Below are 24663 nucleotides of genomic sequence, written 5' to 3' on the forward strand. Positions count from 1 at the left end.
TACTGTAGCTCCTGTGAAAACTAAGGTCTCAAATCAGAAGTACCTGACTCCGTGGTATAATTCTCAAACACATAGCCTAAAGCAGATGACTCGTAAGCTGGAGAGGAAATGGCGTGTCACAAATTTAGAGGATCATCATTTAGCCTCGAGAAATAGTGTGTTGCTTTATAAGAAAGTCCTCCGCAAAGCCAGAACATCTTACTATTCGTCACTGATTGAAGAAAATAAGAACAACCCCAGGTTTCTCTTCAGCACTGTAGCCAGGCTGACAAAAAGTCAGAGCTCTTTTGAGCCAACCATCCCTTTAACGTTAACTAGTAATGACTTCATGAACTTCTTCAGAAATAAAATTTTTATCATTAGAGAAAAAATTACCAATAATCACCCCACAGATGTAATATTATCTACAGCTACTCTTAGTACCATTGATGTTATATTAGACTCTTTTTCTCCAATTGATCTTTCTGAGTTAACTTCAATAATTACTTCCTCCAAACCATCAACGTGTCTTTTAGACCCCATTCCTACAAAACTGCTCAAAGAAGTCCTGCCATTAATTAATTCTTCAATCTTAAATATGATCAACCTATCTCTAATAATCGGCTATGTACCACAGGCCTTCAAGCTGGCTGTAGTTAAACCTTTACTCAAAAAGCATCTCTAGACCCAGCAGTCTTAGCTAATTATAGGCCAATCTCCAACGTTCCTTTCATATCAAACATCCTTGAAAGAGTAGCTGTCAAACAGCTAACAGATCATCTGCAGAGGAATGGCTTATTTGAAGAGTTTCAGTCAGGTTTCAGAGCTCATCATAGCACAGAAACAGCTTTAGTGAAGGTTACAAATGATCTTCTTATGGCCTCTGACAGTGGACTCATCTCTGTGCTTGTCCTGCTAGACCTTAGTGCAGCATTCGATACTGTCGACCATAATATCCTATTAGAGCGATTAGAACATGCTGTAGGTATTACAGGTACTGCACTGCAGTGGTTTGTATCATATCTATCTAATAGACTCCAATTTGTACATGTAAATGGAGAGTCCTCTTCACACACTGAGGTTAATTATGGAGTTCCACAGGTTCAGTGCTAGGACCAATTCTGTTTACACTATACATGCTACCCTTAGGCAGTATCATTAAAAGACATAGCATACAATTTCACTGCCATGCAGATGACACCCAGCTCTATCTGTCCATGAAGCCAGATAACACACACCAATTAGTTAAACTGCAGGAATGTCTTAAAGACATAAAGACTTGGATGGCCGCTAACTTTCTGCTTCTTAATTCAGATAAAACTGAGGTTATTGTACTCGGCCCTGAAAAGCCTAGAAATATGGTATCTAAGCAGATTCTTACTCTGGATGGCATTACCTTGGCCTCCAGTAACGCTGTGAGGAACCTTGGAGTCATTTTTGACCAGGATATGTCCTTCAACGCACGTATTAAACAAATATGTAAGACTGCGTTCTTCCATTTGCGCAACATCTCTAAAATTAGAAATATCCTGTCTCAGAGTGACGCTGAAAAACTAGTTCATGCTTTTATTACTTCCAGGCTGGACTACTGCAATTCATTATTATCAGGATGTCCAAAAAACTCGCTGAAAAGCCTTCAGCTAATCCAAAATGCTGCAGCAACAGTCCTGACAGGGACTAGAAAGAGAGAGCATATTTCTCCTGTTTTGGATTCCCTTCAAACCCAGAATTGAATTCAAAATCCTGCTCCTCACATACAAGGTCTTAAATAATCAGGCCCCATCTTATCTTAATGACCTTGTAGTACCATATCACCCCATTAGAGCACTTAGAGCACTGATCCTGAATCCTCCCGTAGTTATGCTGCGATAGACGTAGGCATCCGGGGATTCCCATGATGCATTGAGTTTTTCCTTTCCAGTCACCTTTCTCACTCACTATGTATTAATACAGCGGTCCCCAACCCCCGGGCCTCGGTACCGGTCCGTGAGTCGTTTGGTACCGGGCCACGAGAGTTGAGAGTTGAGGCTCAGGTGTGAAATGTATGGTTTTCAGGATTTTTATCGTTTTTTTAGCGTTATTTTGTTATCGTTTTTATCGTTTTTATCGTTAACTCGGTTTTCCTGGGTCTTTTCACGTGTGTTATGAATAAATCTTCTTTTTTACGGTACCGGTACTAGGCCGGTCCGTAAAAATATTGTCGGGCATGAACCGGTCCGTGGCGCTTAGGGACCGCTGTGTTAATAGACCTCTCTGCATTGAATCATATCTGTTATTAACCTCTGGCTCTCTTCCACAGCATGTCTTTTATCTTGTCTTCCTTCTCTCACCCCAACCGGTCGCAGCAGATGGCCGCCCCTCCCTGAGCCTGATTCTGCTGGAAGTTTCTTCCTGTTAAAAGGGAGTTTTTCCTTCCCACTGTCACCAAAGTGCTTGCTCATAGGGGGTCATATGATTGTTGGGTTTTTCTCTGTATCTATGAAGCCCCTTGAGGCGACTTTTGTTGTGATTTGGCGCTATATAAATAAAATTGAATTGAATTGAATTACGGACTAAACCTGGGACATTTGTGGCCCCAGTGCATGTGCCCTATCTGCCTTGTTGGTGTCCTTGATTTTTAAAAGTAAAATGTCTTATTATGCTATAAATAAAGCCAGAGAGTGAAATCTGTGCTGATCCTAATACAAATACCTGAAGACAAAGTGCCTTGGTTGTTTTCGATTGTTCTTTTCATCAGACATAATAACTACTCAGATCTCCTGGACTTTCTTTCTTTCTTTCTTTCTTTCTTTCTTTCTTTCTTTCTTTCTTTCTTTCTTTTCATTCCTGAAGACATGCACATCTTCAGGAACAAAGCTACAACCCAGATGACATTGTCAAAAGTGTCTTTAACTGAGCTTTGAGAAAAGGTGGACTGCTGAATGAAAGTAAGATTTGCATTTGGTTTGGAAATCAAACTCCTCGACCAATACTTAATATTCCTTTTCCATATTTTCTAACACACACACACACACCAACAGATATTGTGTATATATAAATGGTGAATGCTCATATCGAACATGGGCCAAGTTTCAAATAATGAGGTCAGTATATGTACAAGTAATCCCTTCTCCAAGCACAGAAGTACCACCCACCTGCTATTCAAAACTTCTGAGGAGCAGCCAATAAGACAAAGGTTGGCTCAAAGAGAGGACAGCTAAACTGGCATATTTCAAATGGAAGATAAATTGAAGGACTGCACCAAGACTCAGTATAGGATAAATAAGCATATTTTCAGCAATGAATCACACAAATTTGCTGTAGTGCCCAAATTAAAGTATGGAGCTGGAAATAAACATAATTAGCTCTCTTTAAGGGACTAAAACATCTCTAGATTGTATTTTGAATAGATCATGAGTGGTCCATTATTTTTGTCATTTGCTATAATAAAATCCCCCTCATAATGTAGTGAAGAGTTGCCAAGGCCATCTATCTGCAGCCGTGGTTTTTAAGATGCGGTACTTTTTAAAATACACACAGTGGGACACTGCCATAGACTGGTGACCTGTACAGGGTGTACCTTGCTCAGTCTGTGACAGCTGCTCCAGCCCTTCATGACCCTGAATCAGATACACCATTAAAAAGGGGGTGGATGGATTGACAGGGGATCAGAGGTATGGTGGACTGTAACTAAATAATTAAATAGAAAAAAATTAACTGTAAAAATAAATCTGTTAGGGTGCCTGGGTTCGTTGACCCAAAATTTTGAGTTTTACATTATTATTGAACTTTGATTTTGCCATTATTTATCATTTCTAGTCTTTTGGTTTCTTAGAGTTCTGTCTTCTGGTTTCTGTCTCTGTGTTACATAGTTGTTCTGTCTCCCCCTGTCTGCTGTATCCCTCGTCAAGTCCGCGTTGTCTGTGTTATGTTTCCTGTTTTACTTTGAAAGTCCATGTCTCATGTTAATGTATCTGGATTTGCTTCCCTTGTCTCGCTACCCTTATTTGTCCCAGCTGTGTTTCTCTGTTGTCTCCCATTCCCTGATGGCTCTCTCTGGGTATGTAAGCCCTGAGTTTTCTTTGGTCTTTGTTGCGATCTCCTTCATCCTATGGTGTGTGTTCTGTTTGGCTGCCTGTGTAAGTTTCTTTTGGTATTCTTGCTTTTGCTATATTTGTGTTTAGCGTTAAAGCTGTTTTGAGTTCACATTTTACCTCCAAGTGTCTGCACATTGGGTCCACAGTTCCTGCCTGCACACAGCACATGACAAAATCATTGTGTAAAAACAAAACAAAATGCTGTCTTCTTTATTGACCATTTACCGTCAAACACATTTCAACTATAAGCTTTCATCAGTGCAAACCAAAGCCACATCCCCAGATATAGAACCATGGGAGGTTTAAACACTAATTAGTGTGAATGCTTGAAAAGTTAAATCAGAAGAGCAGGCTGTCTTTACACTGTCACCACGTCCATATAATAAACTCCACAGGCATGAAAAATGAGAATTCAGTAGACATGACATATGTGAGTGAAGTTGGCCCCCCCACCTTCTTCAAATCCAACAAAAGTGGTATCAAACGTTTGTGCTGGTTTGTGCTGCAAAAATTTACGTTTGTGCTGCCTCTATTTTAAAGATATTAATGAAAACGTGAAGGTCAAAGGGTCAACCAGCCCCCCTACATTAATGGAATCGAACAAAATTGATGTCAAACATTTGTGCTACGTTTGTGCTGGTTTGTGCTGCAAAAATGTACGTTTGTGCCGCTATCATTTTAAAGATATTCAAGAAAATTTGTAGAGGTCATCAGAGGTCAACCAGCCCCCCCACATTAATGGAATCAAACAAAACTGGTGTCAATCAACTGTGCTACGTTTGTGCTGGTTTGTGCTGCAAAAATTTACGTTTGTGCTGCCTCTGTTTTAAAGATATTAATGAAAACATAAAGGTCAAAAGGTCAACCAGCCCCCCCACATTAATGGAATAAAACAAAGCTGGTGTCAATCAACTGTGCTACGTTTGTGCTGGTTTGTGCTGCAAAAATTTACGTTTGTGCTGCTATCATTTTAAAGAAATCCATACAAATTTCTAGAGGTCATCAGAGGTCAACCAGCCCCCCCACATTAATGGAATCAAACAAAGCTGGTGTCAATCAACTGTGCTACGTTTGTGCTGGTTTGTGCTGCCTCTGTTTTAAAGATATTAATGAAAATGTAAAGGTCAAAAGGTCAACCAGCCCCCCCACATTAATGGAATAAAACAAAACTGGTGTCAATCAACTGTGCTACGTTTGTGCTGGTTTGTGCTGCAAAAATTTACGTTTGTGCTGCTATCATTTTAAAGAAATCCATACAAATTTGTAGAGGTCATCAGAGGTCAACCAGCCCCCCCACATTAATGGAATCGAACAAAATTGATGTCAAACATTTGTGCTATGTTTGTGCTGGTTTGTGCTGCAAAAATTTACGTTTGTGCTGCTATCATTTTAAAGAAATCCATACAAATTTGTAGAGGTCATCAGAGGTCAACCAGCCCCCCCACATTAATGGAATCAAACAAAACTGGTGTCAATCAACTGTGCTACGTTTGTGCTGGTTTGTGCTGCAAAAATTGTCGTTTGTGCTGCATCTGTTTTAAAGATATTAATGAAAATGTAAAGGTCAAAAGAGGTCAACCAGCCCCCCCACATTAATGGAATCGAACAAAATTGATGTCAAACATTTGTGCTGGTTTGTGCTGCAAAAATGTACGTTTGTGCCGCTATCATTTTAAAGATATTCAAGAAAATTTGTAGAGGTCATCAGAGGTCAACCAGCCCCCCCACATTAATGGAATCAAACAAAACTGGTGTCAATCAACTGTGCTACGTTTGTGCTGGTTTGTGCTGCAAAAATTTACGTTTGTGCTGCCTCTGTTTTAAAGATATTAATGAAAACGTAAAGGTCAAAAGGTCAACCAGCCCCCCCACATTAATGGAATAAAACAAAGCTGGTGTCAATCAACTGTGCTACGTTTGTGCTGGTTTGTGCTGCAAAAATTTACGTTTGTGCTGCTATCATTTTAAAGAAATCCATACAAATTTCTAGAGGTCATCAGAGGTCAACCAGCCCCCCCACATTAATGGAATCAAACAAAGCTGGTGTCAATCAACTGTGCTACGTTTGTGCTGGTTTGTGCTGCCTCTGTTTTAAAGATATTAATGAAAATGTAAAGGTCAAAAGGTCAACCAGCCCCCCCACATTAATGGAATAAAACAAAACTGGTGTCAATCAACTGTGCTACGTTTGTGCTGGTTTGTGCTGCAAAAATTTACGTTTGTGCTGCTATCATTTTAAAGAAATCCATACAAATTTGTAGAGGTCATCAGAGGTCAACCAGCCCCCCCACATTAATGGAATCGAACAAAATTGATGTCAAACATTTGTGCTATGTTTGTGCTGGTTTGTGCTGCAAAAATTTACGTTTGTGCTGCTATCATTTTAAAGAAATCCATACAAATTTGTAGAGGTCATCAGAGGTCAACCAGCCCCCCCACATTAATGGAATCAAACAAAACTGGTGTCAATCAACTGTGCTACGTTTGTGCTGGTTTGTGCTGCAAAAATTGTCGTTTGTGCTGCTTCTGTTTTAAAGATATTAATGAAAATGTAAAGGTCAAAAGAGGTCAACCAGCCCCCCCACATTAATGGAATCGAACAAAATTGATGTCAAACATTTGTGCTATGTTTGTGCTGGTTTGTGCTGCAAAAATTTACGTTTGTGTTGCTATCATTTTAAAGAAATCCATACAAATTTGTAGAGGAATCGAATAAAAGCCTTCAGTTTTCAGGCCCCTCTTCTGTGGAACCAGCTTCCAGTTTGGATTCAGGAGACGGACACTATCTCTACTTTCAAGATTAGGCTTAAAACTTTCCTTTTTGCTAAAGCATATAGTTAGGGCTGGACCAGGTGACCCTGAATCCTCCCTTAGTTATGCTGCAATAGACGTAGGCTGCCGGGGGATTCCCATGATGCATTGAGTTTTTCCTTTCCAGTCACCTTTCTCACTCACTATGTGTTAACAGACCTCTCTGCATTGAATTATATCTGTTATTAACCTCTGGCTCTCTTCCACAGCATGTCTTTTATCCTGTCTTCCTTCTCTCACCCCAACCGGTCGCAGCAGATGGCCGCCCCTCCCTGAGCCTGGTTCTGCCGGAGGTTTCTTCCTGTTAAAAGGGAGTTTTTCCTTCCCACTGTCGCCAAAGTGCTTGCTCATAGGGGGTCATATGATTGTTGGGTTTTTCTCTGTATCTATGAAGCCCCTTGAGGCGACTTATGTTGTGATTTGGCGCTATATAAATAAAATTGAATTGAATTGACTGTTTCATTAGAGTGGATGTGGCACACTTAATCAAAATGATTTGCCAGTGCGACTGTTTGAGAAAAAAGCCTCATCGGGTGAGGGATTTCTACGTGCGATCAATGGCACAACTTGTCAAGTCCCAATCCTTGGAAGAAGCAAAGGTCCTAATACGCAGCATTGCTATTGTGGCATTAAGTGAGACAGAAGGCTGTGACAGTTTTGGAAACCCCATTATGTCAGAAGTGTCCAAATCAAATCTGAAAAGAAAAATTGCAGATGAGACTGTCTGTTTCTGATGACAAGGAAGAAGAAGACATTAGATTGGATCCATGCACAGAAATAAACACCGACTTAAGGCAGTGGGTGGCAGATATTTGTGAGGGGAGCAGGTGCCATGCTGAAGATCATGGTGATCGAGACAATATGCACTATCTACCTGAGCTCGTCCCACACCTAATTAGATTGGGAGGATACCTACCACTCTGGACTGGAGAAATGGTTCCCCTATTTCAGAGCGAAAAACTCACTGCAACTTCAGCTAATGTTGAAGCAGAGTTCAAGAACATTAAACATGGTCTGTTCAAGCATGAAAATCTCCCTATAAGGATAGATAAATTCATTGCACGTCATCTTGGTTTTATTGAAGGGAACATGCGGATCTGTTCTGCAAAACAAATACGAAAAGAAGCAGAGGTTGCCAGACAGGATAGTACAGTGAAGCGTCAGTATCCACACAAAGCCTTTGTGGAGCAGGAAGTGGATGATAACCCCTCTCAGGAGCCCAAAATTGACACAGACATAGACATACAGGAAGGGCACGAAGTACTGCAGTGCGTTTCACGTTGATATCAGGCGCCTCCTAAAAAGGGAAAAGAAAAGTTCATTTAACGCAAAGTTTTCAGGTGTCATTCTTTGGGGAGAATACATGTTTATGAAACTGCATGACATCAGACTCTACCAAATTTTGGAGACTTTTCTTTTAAGATACAACCTTTCTGTCTCTTGTGACAGAGAGTCTGTTTCTTAATCATTTGACAAAAACCCTACACAGTATTTTAAAATAGTGTTCTCCAGATCAGAGCTGTAATCTATATAGAACATGGGGTTCAAAGCAAGGAAAAATTGTGTGTTTATCAGTGAAACCTTTAATTTGTGTTAATTTTATCATTATCAATATATGAAATCTTCACCTTAAGGGACTTAATGAATGGTTTCTTCTAAAAATTAGAAATTGAGTCATTTCACATCATATGAAAATATTAATTTTTAATACAAATTTGGCCCTACAAAAATGGAAACTCAGTAACAAAGATAATGGAGATTCTCTAAACACGAGCGAATATCACAGTAAAATTGTTGATTGTGATTTACACATTGGATGTATCCTCAGTGATTTGGTACAATTATACAACATTTTATAAGAACTGAACAACTGATGAAACTAATTATAGGCCAATCTCCAACCTTCCTTTCATATCAAAAATCCTTGAAAGAGTAGTTGTCAAACAGCTAACAGATCATCTGCAGAGGAATGGTTTATTTGAAGAGTTTCAGTCAGGTTTCAGAGCTCATCATGGCACAGAAACAGCTTTAGTGAAGGTTACAAATGATCTTCTTATGGCCTCTGACAGTGGACTCATCTCTGTGCTTGTCCTGCTAGACCTTAGTGCATGCATTCGATACTGTCGACCATAATATCCTATTAGAGCGATTAGAACATGCTGTAGGTATTACAGGTACTGCACTGCAGTGGTTTGTATCATATCTATCTAATAGACTCCAGTTTGTTCATGTAAATGGAGAGTCCTCTTCACACACTGAGGTTAATTATGGAGTTCCACAGGGTTCAGTGCTAGGACCAATTCTGTTTACATTATACATGCTTCCCTTAGGCAGCATCATTAAAAGACATAGCATACATTTTCACTGCTATGCAGACGACACCCAGCTCTATCTGTCCATGAAGCCAGATAACACACACCAATTAGTTAAGACATTCCTGCAGTTTAAAGACATAATGACCTGGATGGCCGCTAACTTTCTGCTTCTTAATTCAGATAAAACTGAGGTTATTGTACTCGGCCCTGAAAAGCTTAGAAATATGGTATCTAACCAGATTCTTACTCTGGATGGCATTACCTTGGCCTCCAGTAACGCTGTGAGGAACCTTGGAGTCATTTTTGACCAGGATATCTCCTTCAACGCACATATTAAACAAATATGTAAGACTGCGTTCTTCCATTTGCGCAACATCTCTAAAATTAGAAATATCCTGTCTCAGAGTGACGCTGAAAAACTAGTTCACGCATTTATTACTTCCAGGCTGGACTACTGTAATTCATTATTATCAGGATGTCCAAAAAACTCGCTGAAAAGCCTTCAGCTAATCCAAAATGCTGCAGCAAGAGTACTGACAGGGACTAGAAAGAGAGAGCATATTTCTCCTGTTTTGGCTTCCCTTCATTGGCTTCCTGTTAAATCCAGAATTGAATTCAAAATCCTGCTCCTCACATACAAGGTCTTAAATAATCAGGCCCCATCTTATCTTAATGACCTTGTAGTACCATATCACCCCATTAGAGCACTTCGCTCTCGCTCTGCAGGCCTACTTGTTGTTCCTAGAGTATTTAAAAGTAGACTGGGAGGGAGAGCCTTCAGTTTTCAGGCCCCACAAATGTACGTTTGTGCTGCTATCATTTTAAAGAAATCCATACAAATTTGTAGAGGTCATCAGAGGTCAACCAGCCCCCCCACATTAATGGAATCAAACAAAACTGGTGTCAATCAACTGTGCTACGTTTGCTGGTTTGTGCTGCCTCTGTTTTAAAGATATTGATGAAAATGTAAAGGTCAAAAGAGGTCAACCAGCCCCCCCACATTAATGGAATCGAACAAAATTGATGTCAAACATTTGTGCTATGTTTGTGCTGGTTTGTGCTGCAAAAATTGACGTTTGTGCTGCTATCATTTTAAAGAAATCCATACAAATTTGTAGAGGTCATCAGAGGTCAACCAGCCCCCCCACATTAATGGAATCAAACAAAACTGGTGTCAATCAACTGTGCTACGTTTGTGCTGGTTTGTGCTGCCTCTGTTTTAAAGATATTAATGAAAATGTAAAGGTAAAAAGAGGTCAACCAGCCCCCCACATTAATGGAATCGAACAAAATTGATGTCAAACATTTGTGCTACGTTTGTGCTGGTTTGTGCTGCAAAAATGTACGTTTGTGCCGCTATCATTTTAAAGATATTCAAGAAAATTTGTAGAGGTCATCAGAGGTCAACCAGCCCCCCCACATTAATGGAATCAAACAAAACTGGTGTCAATCAACTGTGCTACGTTTGTGCTGGTTTGTGCTGCAAAAATTTACGTTTGTGCTGCCTCTGTTTTAAAGATATTAATGAAAACGTAAAGGTCAAAAGGTCAACCAGCCCCCCCACATTAATGGAATCAAACAAAACTGGTGTCAATCAACTGTGCTACGTTTGTGCTGGTTTGTGCTGCAAAAATTGTCGTTTGTGCTGCCTCTGTTTTAAAGATATTAATGAAAATGTAAAGGTCAAAAGGTCAACCAGCCCCCCCACATTAATGGAATCGAATAAAAGCCTTCAGTTTTCAGGCCCCTCTTCTGTGGAACCAGCTTCCAGTTTGGATTCAGGAGACGGACACTATCTCTACTTTCAAGATTAGGCTCAAAACTTTCCTTTTTGCTAAAGCATATAGTTAGGGCTGGACCAGGTGACCCTGAATCCTCCCTTAGTTATGCTGCAATAGACGTAGGCTGCCGGGGGATTCCCATGATGCATTGAGTTTTTCCTTTCCAGTCACCTTTCTCACTCACTATGTGTTAACAGACCTCTCTGCATTGAATTATATCTGTTATTAACCTCTGGCTCTCTTCCACAGCATGTCTTTTATCCTGTCTTCCTTCTCTCACCCCAACCGGTCGCAGCAGATGGCCGCCCCTCCCTGAGCCTGGTTCTGCCGGAGGTTTCTTCCTGTTAAAAGGGAGTTTTTCCTTCCCACTGTCGCCAAAGTGCTTGCTCATAGGGGGTCATATGATTGTTGGGTTTTTCTCTGTATCTATGAAGCGCCTTGAGGCGACTTATGTTGTGATTTGGCGCTATATAAATAAAATTGAATTGAATTGGGTCCAACTCCTGCCTGCCGCACAGCGATTCATGACACGGGTCTTTTAACCTAAAAATGTTTTAATGGCCATGAAGAAAGGACTCTTAAATAGATCTTTCAACTCACCTGTGTTTACTGTCTCCACCTGAAATTAATTGCAGTCTGAATTTTTTTTTTCTTCTGTCCTTTTGTCTTTGGTCTTCAGCCTTGGAAGGAAAAAATAAAAATATTGAAAACCTTATTAGCACACTAAATATACAAAACCTTGCTATATTTCAATTGTTTTAGATTGAAGTTGCCACTGCTAGCTAAGTCAGTTTTGAATCATGCTAATGAGAAGAAGAAAAAAAAAACCTGCCGAACAATGAGGCTGCTGTTGTAAAAACGCCAACTTTCTTGCGTTGGCAAGTGGTCGTTAAAATATCATTAAGACCCTTTCTTTTTATGTAATTCTTAGTAAAACTGTTTTAATCGGTTAAAACTGACGACATAATCTATGTTTGAAAAAGAGCGCGAACAACAGCGAACCACTATTCGCCACCTGGGTCTGTGCTTTTTAACACAACAGCGCATTCGAAATCGAAGTTCTTGCCTGCAACATATTAATATACTTGCTTTTTTACGGAAAAAATAAACATAACGAAGGTTCCGTTTTACTTACAAGTTTCTCCAAATGTGCTCTCCAGTCGCTCGAGAAGGGCAGCCATATTGAACAGAATTTTCTGTCAACGTCGTTCAGGTTAGAGAGAAAACGTCATGACGTAGTTGACATACACATGCGGAGCTCGGAAAAAAACCATTTACTCAAAAATCATAATTAAGAAAGCAGTATTTACTCTTAACTTCTAAGCCATGTACAACTATAACTGTTTGAATCGTTAACAGAACAAAAGTTTTAAGTTGTTTCAACTTTGAGGAATTTCAATTGTTATATCCACAAACTTTATAAGTCAGGTAGACTGTTGGGGTTTACAGTGCAGTAAAACTTGGCAAAGGACAATACTGTGTCATGAACACCTGTGCCTTTGATGCCTTCTGTCAAAGTCTGTGCTGCGCTTACTGTGACAGTCGTACTGCTCAAAACATGTTGAATAGTTCAGAGGAGAACAAAGTATTCCAGCTTGTGAAATCCCTTGCTTCAAAGGGTGTCACTCAACATGCCTATTCATTGAGGGCAGAGGTGCTGAGCTCAATATTCTGCCCTGTTCAGTTGAAGACTGGTGTTCATCGTGTTGATGCACAGTGCCATGTGTCCACAGTAATGGCGCGATTTTCCGAAATCATAAAGTGCCATTCCATCTATACGCAGATGACTGCCAGCTCTACTTACCTCTTAGTCATTCTGATAGTCTCCCAACTGGACCTCTGCTTGACTGCCTTACTGATGTCAAAGCATGGATGGCAAACAACTTTTTAAATTTTAATGATCGGAAGACAGAAGCAATTTTATTTGGCCCAAATCGTTCTTCTCATACTCTGGATGTTGATCTTGCAGCTTTGACTTCCCAACTAAAGAGCTCGATCACAAATCTCGGAGTTAAAATTGATTCTGCACTCACCTTTGATGACCATGTAAACGGGGTGGTAAAATCAGCATTTTATCACCTCAGACGTTTATCAAAGGTTAAGCCCTTTCTTTCCAAGCGTGACTTGGAAAGCGTTATTCATGCCTTTATTACCTCACGTTTAGATTATTGTAATTCTCTTTTAACAGGGGTTGGGCAGGGCACTTTGTCACGCTTGCAATTAGTGCAAAATGCTGCGGCACGATTTTTAACTGGTAGAAGAAAATTTGATCACATCACTCCGATTTTGGCCTCTTTACACTGGCTTCCAATTGAATTCAGGATCCGTTTTAAAGTCCTTTTATTGGCTTTTAAATCTCTAAATGGTCTGGCACCTGTTTATTTTTCTGATTTGTTGAAGCTCCACGTCCCCACTCGTTCCCTTCGGTCAGCTGAGCAGTTGCTGCTTTCGGTCCCAAAGTCACGGCTGAAACTTAGAGGAGACCGAGCGTTCTCTGTTGTCGCGCCGATGCTTTGGAATAACCTTCCTCTCCATATTAGACAGGCTGCATCAGTGCCAGTTTTTAAGTCTTTATTAAAAACCTATTTTTATTCCCTGGCTTTTAACTCTGTGGGTAACTGACATTTTTATTTTATTTTATTTTATTTTATTTTATTTTATTTTATTTTATTTTATTTTCATTTTTTATTGTTTTTTAACTTTATTGCTATGTCTGGTTTTATTACTATGTGCATATTAGTATTGTACAGCGCTTTGGTCTACCAGGTGTGTTTTTAAAGTGCTATATAAATAAATAAATGATGATGATGATGATGATGATAATTCAAAAAACAATGACGGAAAATCCAAGTGTTCACTTCACAAGACAGTGTTCCTCCCAGTACTGCAAACTTTACACACCAAACACAAGGCAAATATCTTTTGTTTCCACTGATCTGTCAGTCCTCTCAGCTTCTGGCATAGCTCACCTTCAGTCTGCTGTTGAACAAGGGCTCAACCTTCCAGCATCGCCATGCCTAAGACCAATCGAAAGTCCTGATGCATCTCCAACAGCATTTAAAACAGATTCATCAGGAAAGCAACTTTGCACAGGGACTGTTTGTCACAGTTTCACCCTGAGAGAGCTTGTATGGATTGACACAGACCTTGGAAAATGCTCTACAGAAACTCTGGAGCACAGTTTTCACAGTCCAAAAAGGTTTTTGCTTACTGAATTCCCATCCACTCTGCTACTTCAAGGAGAGAAATTCACACTGAAAGCAGTCATTACATTTCAGGAGGGCCCAACACCAGAAACACTCGGGCATTATATGACATTCTGTAACAGGACCCCGTACATCTGGGAGATGTATGATGACCTAAGAAAGGATGTAACCATAGCATCTGAAAACACCAGCGTATGTCCGCACGCTGTGCTCTACACAAAGGAATAATGGCAAGATCTCATGAAAGAAAGTCCTTTTCTAGTTTGTGAGTTAGATGATGGAAATAGCTGTTATTTTTCAGTTATTGTATTAGACTTGTGAGGCTCAGACAGTTCAATGTATTTACCTTTTCTAACAGGAAACATATATACTACATTGTTCTCGTAGTTTTGTATTTTGTTACCAGCAAATAAAGTTTTTTCTCTAACCGAATGCATTAATTATTTTAAATGCTATATTTAACCTAGTTTTTAAATAAGTTATTGCAGTTTGATTACTAGGTTTAAGAGTGTGATCATAAGAAAAAAATATCCAATTCTGGTTAATATCTCTCAATTTCTTTACGGTAAAGAAAGTGGCTGGTTGAGCTTTAGAAACTTTTGGTAATATCTTTAAAATGAAAGCGGCACAAACGACAATTTTAGCAGCACAAACCAGCACAAACGTAGCACAAACGTTTGACACCAATTTTGTTTGATTCCATTACTGTGGGGGGGCTGGTTGACCTCTGATGACCTCTAGAAATTTTTATCAATATCTTTAAAATGAAAGCGGCACAAACGACAATTTTAGCAGCACAAACCAGCACAAACGTAGCACAAACATTTGACATCAATTTTGTTCGATTCCATTAATGTGGGGGGGGGGGGCTGGTTGACCTTTTGACCTTTACATTTTCATTAATATCTTTAAAATGAAAGCGGCACAAACGACAATTTTAGCAGCACAAACGTAGCACAAACGTTTGATACCACTTTTTTTGGATTTGGGTAATGTGGGGGCTGGTTGACCTCTGATGACCTCTAGAAATTTTGATTAATATCTTTAAAATGATAGTAGCACAAATGAAAATTTTTGCAGCACAAACCAGCACAAACGTAGCACAAACGTTTGATACCACTTTTGTTGGATTTGAAGAAGGTGGGGGGGCCAACTTCACTCACATGACTTTTCTGTTCATTTTAAGCAGCAGAAGTGAGGCGCATGTCTGTGTGCGTGTGTATGGAGCCATTGGGTGCAGTCACTATAGCAGGGGTATTAAACTAAAATTTGAGGAGGTCCAGTTGGAGAAAATCTTCTCAAGCAGAGGTCCGGGACATCATAATGTCTAACTTACGTTATGATTGTGATAGAGAAGCAACCTTTTTTTTTTTTTTTTTTTTTTTTATATCTGAACGTATGAACAATAGACTGTCAAATCAATGAAAATACAAGTTAAAACATTTCAACAAAATTTATTGTTAACACTGAAACACACAGTAGGCCTACATTAGAAATAGGGCTGCTGTTTAAAATGAATTAGAGAAAATAAATAAAATGGCTAAATTGTGCATCTTAAAACAAAGTGCTTAATTTCAGAAAAAAAAAGTTTCCCTTTTTCTTTACATTTTACATCTCGACTAAACAGTCTCAATACATTTTCAACAGATAACATCAAAACATTTTAACAATTTTACAGTTTCTCTTTCTTTCCCCCTTATATTCCACGTCCCAACTTTCTGTTGTTCAGTGAGAGAACTGAGCTTTAGTTCGCTCTACTAGGATTTTAAATCTGGGCTGGAATGGTGTCAGGGCCATTCTCATACACATGTGTAGGTGCTCATTGGTGATCCTGGAACGATATTTAGTTTTTATTATGTTCATTGTGGAGAAAGCTGCCTCACAGCTGTATGTGGAGCCAAACATGGTCAAGATGTACAGGGCTACTTTCCTCAGATTTGGGAAAGCTGTCTCAGAGACCAATTGGGGCCAGAAAGTGGCAGGTTCAGTTCTTCCAAACTGCTCTTTCAGGGCCACATCTGCTTGGAGATCAATTAGTTGCATTTGAAGAGGCCCAGCATTTGCCCACTTGAAGTGCTGTGTGACTTCCTTTGAGAACCCTCTGACATCAGTGATGGCAAATGGGTTCTTTATGAACATGGTGAGCTGCTGTCCAAAGCTGAAGCTATCAAAACGTTTGCTGAAGTTTTCAATCAGCTTATCAACAAAGTCAACAAAAGAGGACACATCTCTCTGTCCCTGAACCTGTTCCTTCACTGTTGGGAAGTGTGCATAGTCTCCTTGCAGGTCTTCTTTGAACACTTCAAGTTTCCTCTGAAAGCAGCGGACAGCTGTCATCAGTTCACAAATTGAATTGTCCTTGCCCTGCAGCTTCAAATTCAGTTCATTCAGGTGTGAAGTGATATCAACCAAAAAGGCCACAATATCCATGTTTTTCCCATCATTTAAAAAGAGAGAAAAGTTTGTTGCTTTTTGACTTTCCAGCTCTTCCAAGAAAGCTGCTACTTCACTTCTGATGGACCAAAATCGCTCCAATGCCCTGCCTTTGCTAAGCCATCTCACATTGTTGTGAAGCAGAAGATCATCAGCGTGTGCATCAACTTCTCTGAGAAATTCCCTGAGCATGCGATGCTGACAAGAAGAAGATGCCCTGAGAAAATTAATCATTTTCATCATTGTTTTCATCACCTCAGCATACTCGTCTGACAGGGTGGAGCATAACACTGACTGATGAATAATGCAATGATAAGAGATTAGCTCGGGATTGTCCTCTTTCATTCTTGCTACAGCTCCTTTCTCTCTCCCCATCATAGCAGGGGCTCCATCTGTGGTTATTGAAACCACTTGGTTTGGCTCTATTCCTCGCTTTGTTAACATTTCCTTAATGGCCAGGTAAATATCCTCTCCTCTTGTAGTGCTGTGAAGGGAAGTTACACCTAGCAGGTCTTCACAGAACTCTTTCTTATCATTGTTGAAGAACCTTACATAAACTAACAGCTGAGCATTGTCAGACACATCAGTGGACTCATCTACAGCCAAGCCTACACATGGTGTCTTATGAATAGCTTCTTCCAGCTGGGATAGCACATCCTGAGCTAATAATTCACTTCTCTTTGTGGCTGTTGATGCTGACATAGGTATTTGCTTTATTTTGTCATGAAGCTCTTCTTTTTGTTTACCCTCAAGTAATGTTTCTGCTACTGCACTCATGCACTCTTTGACAACACCTGCATCTGCAAAGGGCTTTTTGTGTTGACCTAAAATCCAAGCAACTCTGAGGGAACATTCATGAGCACGTTGTTGGGCGGTGAAAGAACTGGTTAAGATCCTTGTGGACTGATCATATTGGGCTCTGAGACTGCTAATTTTCTGGGACCTGAGTTCAGACTTGGGTGGGTATGATTGTTCAAAAGCTTTGTGCTTTGTCTCATAGTGGCGTTTGACATTGCCACTTTTAATCAGTGCCACGGTTTCTGAACATATGAGACACACTGGTTTGCTGCTTGCGGCCGGAAGAATGAACATATATGCGTCAGTCCATTCAGTCTTGAAAGTTCTATTTTCGGTGTCTACTTTTCTCTTTTTTGAAAGCGCCATAGTTGTTTTACCTCTTGTGACTCCCGCTCACGTCTTGTCTCACTGTATCGTTAATCGTCTCGCTTGTCATTCACCTCTCACCATGTCTTTCCTCTGTCTGTCTGTGTCTGCACTCAGCGTTGCGATCGCCTTGAATGCGCAGATGTGATTGGCTAAGTAGTGTCACGTGGGTGGCGTAACTCGCACACAATTGGTTAGTATGTTCCCTGGTCTAATACAGCATGTTCCCTGGTCTAATACAATGTAAGGTTACTGCTTAAAATTGAATCGCCCCGTCAAAATTAAATATAATTTAATATTTTGTTAACTATAGGTCCGGGTCCATATAGGATGGCGACTGGGTCCGGACTCGGACCCCGGTCCGCCTGTTAGTGACCCCTGCACTATAGCAACCAGGCTCACACCTACCTGCTTAACTAGCTCTGTCTCTCACTCTGCCAAGATTCATCTTAAACACTTCTCTTTCAACTGCTGCTGTGTCCTCAGTGTTTGCTCTACAGGTATGATTTTACCCTCAAAACGTTGCCATCGTTGTTCTCTTTCCAACACCTTGTCTTTCAAAGCTCAGACATTTAAAATTTTTAAACTGTGTGGATCCAAGTGGAGGGATCACATTTTAGTCATTCAGTGACTCAAAGAATATGAACTTTTAATATTCATTCAGAGGTTTTCTGACTCTAAATTTTCTTTTCTCATTTCTAAGGTTTTTCTAATTTACAATTAAAACATTTTCAGCTTTTTTCCAACTTCTTCTTCTGTGTAAACGTCAGCTTTTAGCACTTCAGCACTTTTGTTTTCAGATTAAATTCTTTTTCTTTTTATCGCATTCAAACTTTTTAACTTAAAATTCAGCAATTAATTCATTTCAATGCATACATTCAGATTCAAGCATTCACACTGCAGTTTCTTCAGAAAATGCACTTTCTAGTTGACAGCTAGAATACATACTTACATCATGTATGGACTAATGAAGAGGAAGCCATGAATCAAGCCAAAGTTAGAAACTTAAGAAAACTTTTTTTTCCTTTTCTTTTTTTTCCCCAATGTTTGTAATTAGGGTGTAGATAGGTACACAAAGCTACATCATCTGGGGCTGGAAAAGAAAAGCAGCACTGAGGTGCTGAAAGATGCAGTTCCAATAGTGGCCACTTGAGGCTGGGAATCATGGGTGTCCCATGTTAAAATGTCCAACTTTAAACATGGATAGTTTCTGTCTATGATAACTGAACTCTTTCTCAGAACTAAACTGCTTCAGTTTTGCTGAGGCTTAAAGTTTGGGTGCATGTCCTCTTTGATGAACTCTTTGGCTTCCACTAATACACTGTGGCTGAACTGAACCTCTCAACTGTGTTTGTGCTCATGGTGCCTTTTGGAGTATTTTTTTTTATGACAAATAGTCTGGCCTGCTAACTGCTACAAACCATCCACAAACCATCCACTTCAGTTTTGCTGAGTAAAATGCTAGTATTTTATTCATCTGTTTCTTTGCTTTAAAAGAGTCTTCACGTGACATCAGAGCTACTGGGACATGCACACGTGAAAGTCAAAACAGTAGTGCAGTCCTTTGCTCTCCAGCCATCTTATGAACGTCTTTGAGTTTAGCCAAAATGCCGGATAGCTGCTGCCTTTTCGTGTTTCTTTACAGTGGCCAGAAGGGCGTAGAATATGGCACCAACATGTGAACACACCCCTCCTGACCCTGCCTTACAGGTCAAATCACGCCAATCCCTGCATTTCCACAGTAACCTAGTCTGTCAATGGAGGCTCATTTAAACTGTAGGACTGATTCACTGTAAAATTCCAAGTCAACAAAATATAAGATTTACACGTGATCATTCATTTCAGCAAACAACAATTTCTTGTTCTTCACCTCTCTGATGACAACCATATTTACCCATCCAGATCGAAAACGCATGTAGATGTCCGTACTTTGAAAGCTTTGATCTTGGTACCAGTGTAAGGTGATCGAGCCATATAAGACGCCACCGAACTGGAGCTCTGGGAGAGACATTGATTTAATTTAAATGTAGATAAAGCTGCCAGCGAAAAGTATGCCTCACAAGTCCCAAAATCCATAGTTTCTCTGAATGCAGCTTGCTAACGTTAGCCCAGATTTGTGACTCCAAAAATCCAACATGGTGGCCATGTTGTTTTCTTTGCAGGGTCCTGAAATCAGTGTGAGATGTCCATGTGGCTACAAACACATCATAGTCTATGAATGATAGAAAATAAAATCTAAGAGTGATCTGGTGTAATGTGTATGGCATCAGCCATCAACACAGGCCCTCGTGAAATATAGGTGGCCTCAGCAAGCAACACAGTCCCTGGTCTAATGATAATGTCCTCAGCCAACACCATTAGCCCTGGTGTAATGTGGATGGTATTGGCTAGCACCACAGGCTCTTGTATAACGTGAATGGCCTCATCCAAAAACACTGGCCCTGGTGAAATGTGGATGATATCGGCCAGCACCACAGGCCCTGGTGTAATGTGAATGTCCTCAGCCAGTAGCACAGGCCCTGGTGTAATGTGGATGGCCTAAACTAACAACTCTGTCGCTGCTGAAATATGGATGGTATTGGTCAGCACCACACACCCTGGTGAAATGTGCATGATATCGGTCAGCACCACAGGCCCAGGTGTAATGTGGATGGCATCAACGAGCAGCAGAGGCCTTTGGTGTGGTGAAGATGGCCTCACAGGAAGCACTGTCCCTTGTGTAATGTGTATGGCCTCAGCCAACAACAGTGGCCCTGGTGAAATATCGATGGTATTGGCCACCACCACAGGCCCTGGTGGAATGTGAATGTCTTCAGCCAGTAGCAGAGGCCCTTGTGTATTGTGGATCACATCAGCCAGCAACACAAGCCCTGGTGAAATGTGGATGGTATCAATGAGTAGCACAGGCCCTTTTGTGGTGATGATGGCATCACAGGAAGCACTGGCAGTGGTGTAACCTGGATGTCCTCAGCCAACAACACAGGCCCAGGCGTAATGTGGATGGCATCAGCGAGCAGTAGAGGCCCTGGTGGGGTGAAGATGGCCTCACAGGAAGCACTGTCCCTGGTGTAATGTGGATGGTAAAAGTCGGCATCACAGGCCCTGATGTAATGCGGATGGCCTCAGCCAAAAGCACAGTCCCTGGTGTGGTGAAGATGGCCTCACAGGAAGCACTGGCCCTGGGAAATGTGCATGATATCGGTCAGCACCACAGGCCCAGGTGTAATGTGGATGGCCTCAGCCCAGGGCAAAGGCCCTTGTGTGGTGAAGATGGCCTCACAGGAAGCACTCTCCCTGGTGTAAAATGTATGGCCTCAGCTAACAACAGTGGCCCTGGTGAAATGTGGATGGTATTGGCCAGCACCACTGGCCCTGGTGTAATGTGGATGGCCTCAGCCAGTAGTACAGAAACCTTGTATATTGTGGATCGCATCAGAAAGCAACACAAGCCCTGGTGTGGTGATGATGGCCTCACAGGAAGCACTGGCAGTGGTGTAATGTGGATGGCCTAAGCCAACAACACTGGCAATGGTGAAATGTGGATGGTATTGGCAAGCACAAAAGGCCCAGGTGTAATGTGAATATCCTCAGCCAAAACCACTGGCCCTGGTTTAATGTGGATGGCATAAGCCAGAATCACAGGCCCAGGTGTATTGTGGATGGTCTCATCCGACAACAGTGGCCCTGGTGTAATGTGGATGGCCTCAGCCAGTATCACATGCCCTTGTGTATTGTGGATGTCGTCAGCCAGCAACACAAGCCCTGGTGAAATGTAGTTGGCCTCACCCAGTAGCGGAAGCCCTGGTGTAATGTGGATGGCCTCATCCAACAACACTGGCCGTCGTGAAATCTGGATGGTTTCGGACAGCACCACTTGCGCTGGTATAATGTGGATGACATCAACGACTAGCACCGGCCCTGGTGAAATGTAGTTGGCCTCAGCCAGTAGCACAGGCCCTGTTGTTATGTGGATGGCATGAGCCAGCAATGCAGGCCCTTGTGAAATGTGGACGGCCTCATCTAACAACACTGTCCCTGGTGAAATAAGGATGGTATTGGTCAGCACCACTGGCCCTGGTGTAATGTGAATGGCCTTAGCCAAAACCACTGCCCCTGGTGTAATGTGGATGGCATCAGCCAGTAGCACAGGCCTTTGTATATTGTGGATGGGATCAGCTACCAATACAGGCCCTGGTGATATGTAGTTGGCCTCAGCCATGACCACACCCTGGTGTAATGTAAATGTCCTAAGCCAGTAGCAATGGCCCTGGTGCAATGTGAATGACCTTAGCCAACACCACTGGCCCTGGTGAAATGTGCATGATATCGGTCAGCACCACAGGCCCAGGCGTAATGTGGATGGCATCAACGAGCAGCAGAGGCCCTGGTGGGGTGAAGATGGCCTCAAAGGAAGCACTGTCCTTGGTGTAATGTGGATGGTAGAAGTCGGTATCACAGGCCCTGATGTAATGCGGATGGCCTCAGCCAAAAGCACAGGCCCTGGTTCGGTGAAGATGGCCTCACAGGAAGCATTGTCTCTGGTGTAATGTGAATGGCCTTAGCCAAAACCACTGGCCCTGGTGAAATGTGGATGGTATTGGCCAGCACCACTGGCCCTGGTGTAATGTGGATGGCCTCAGCCAGTAGTACAGAGGGAATCATGGGTGTCCCATATTAAAATGTCCGACTTTAAACATGGATAGTTTCTGTCTATGATAACTGAACTCTTTCTCAGAACTAAACTGCTTCAGTTTTGCTGAGGCTTAAAGTTTGGGTGCATGTCCTCTTTGATGAACTCTTTGGCTTCCACTAATACACTGTGGCTGAACTGAACCTCTCAACTGTGTTTGTGCTCATGGTGCCTTTTGGAGTATTTTTTTTTATGACAAATAGTCTGGCCTGCTAACTGCTACAAACCATCCACAAACCATCCACTTCAGTTTTGCTGAGTAAAATGCTAGTATTTTATTCATCTGTTTCTTTGCTTTAAAAGAGTCTTCACGTGACATCAGAGCTACTGGGACATGCACACGTGAAAGTCAAAACAGTAGTGCAGTCCTTTGCTCTCCAGCCATCTTATGAACGTCTTTGAGTTTAGCCAAAATGCCGGATAGCTGCTGCCTTTTCGTGTTTCTTTACAGTGGCCAGAAGGGCGTAGAATATGGCACCAACATGTGAACACACCCCTCCTGACCCTGCCTTACGGGTCAAATCACGCCAATCCCTGCATTTCCACAGTAACCTAGTCTGTCAATGGAGGCTCATTTAAACTGTAGGACTGATTCACTGTAAAATTCCAAGTCAACAAAATATAAGATTTACACGTGATCATTCATTTCAGCAAACAACAATTTCTTGTTCTTCACCTCTCTGATGACAACCATATTTACCCATCCAGATCGAAAACGCATGTAGATGTCCGTACTTTGAAAGCTTTGATCTTGGTACCAGTGTAAGGTGATCGAGCCATATAAGACGCCACCGAACTGGAGCTCTGGGAGAGACATTGATTTAATTTAAATGTAGATAAAGCTGCCAGCGAAAAGTATGCCTCACAAGTCCCAAAATCCATAGTTTCTCTGAATGCAGCTTGCTAACGTTAGCCCAGATTTGTGACTCCAAAAATCCAACATGGTGGCCATGTTGTTTTCTTTGCAGGGTCCTGAAATCAGTGTGAGATGTCCATGTGGCTACAAACACATCATAGTCTATGAATGATAGAAAATAAAATCTAAGAGTGATCTGGTGTAATGTGTATGGCATCAGCCATCAACACAGGCCCTCGTGAAATATAGGTGGCCTCAGCAAGCAACACAGTCCCTGGTCTAATGATAATGTCCTCAGCCAACACCATTAGCCCTGGTGTAATGTGGATGGTATTGGCTAGCACCACAGGCTCTTGTATAACGTGAATGGCCTCATCCAAAAACACTGGCCCTGGTGAAATGTGGATGATATCGGCCAGCACCACAGGCCCTGGTGTAATGTGAATGTCCTCAGCCAGTAGCACAGGCCCTGGTGTAATGTGGATGGCCTAAACTAACAACTCTGTCGCTGCTGAAATATGGATGGTATTGGTCAGCACCACACACCCTGGTGAAATGTGCATGATATCGGTCAGCACCACAGGCCCAGGTGTAATGTGGATGGCATCAACGAGCAGCAGAGGCCTTTGGTGTGGTGAAGATGGCCTCACAGGAAGCACTGTCCCTTGTGTAATGTGTATGGCCTCAGCCAACAACAGTGGCCCTGGTGAAATATCGATGGTATTGGCCACCACCACAGGCCCTGGTGGAATGTGAATGTCTTCAGCCAGTAGCAGAGGCCCTTGTGTATTGTGGATCACATCAGCCAGCAACACAAGCCCTGGTGAAATGTGGATGGTATCAATGAGTAGCACAGGCCCTTTTGTGGTGATGATGGCATCACAGGAAGCACTGGCAGTGGTGTAACCTGGATGTCCTCAGCCAACAACACAGGCCCAGGCGTAATGTGGATGGCATCAGCGAGCAGTAGAGGCCCTGGTGGGGTGAAGATGGCCTCACAGGAAGCACTGTCCCTGGTGTAATGTGGATGGTAAAAGTCGGCATCACAGGCCCTGATGTAATGCGGATGGCCTCAGCCAAAAGCACAGTCCCTGGTGTGGTGAAGATGGCCTCACAGGAAGCACTGGCCCTGGGAAATGTGCATGATATCGGTCAGCACCACAGGCCCAGGTGTAATGTGGATGGCCTCAGCCCAGGGCAAAGGCCCTTGTGTGGTGAAGATGGCCTCACAGGAAGCACTCTCCCTGGTGTAAAATGTATGGCCTCAGCTAACAACAGTGGCCCTGGTGAAATGTGGATGGTATTGGCCAGCACCACTGGCCCTGGTGTAATGTGGATGGCCTCAGCCAGTA

At 41.9% G+C, this 24663-nt stretch overlaps 1 protein-coding gene across 1 annotated transcript; it reads right to left on the minus strand.

The window, feature by feature from the left end:
• Positions 1-15893: 15893 nt before the first annotated feature.
• On the minus strand, positions 15894-16598 carry LOC146611571 (general transcription factor II-I repeat domain-containing protein 2A-like). Its single transcript, XM_085343522.1, has one exon. It carries the CDS (start codon positions 16596-16598, stop codon positions 15894-15896), a length of 705 nt encoding a protein of 234 aa, XP_085199648.1.
• Positions 16599-24663: the final 8065 nt, after the last annotated feature.

This window comes from Diplotaxodon limnothrissa, linkage group LG19, assembly GCF_057381915.1.
Source record: "Diplotaxodon limnothrissa isolate DT_005_m linkage group LG19, D_limnothrissa_male_GT1.1, whole genome shotgun sequence".
NCBI classification, from domain to species: domain Eukaryota; kingdom Metazoa; phylum Chordata; class Actinopteri; order Cichliformes; family Cichlidae; genus Diplotaxodon; species Diplotaxodon limnothrissa.

Coding starts and splice junctions, on each gene's coding strand:
- LOC146611571 (XM_085343522.1), bottom strand. CDS start 16,598: ATGGATATTGTGGCCTTTTTGGTTGATATCACTTCACACCTGAATGAA.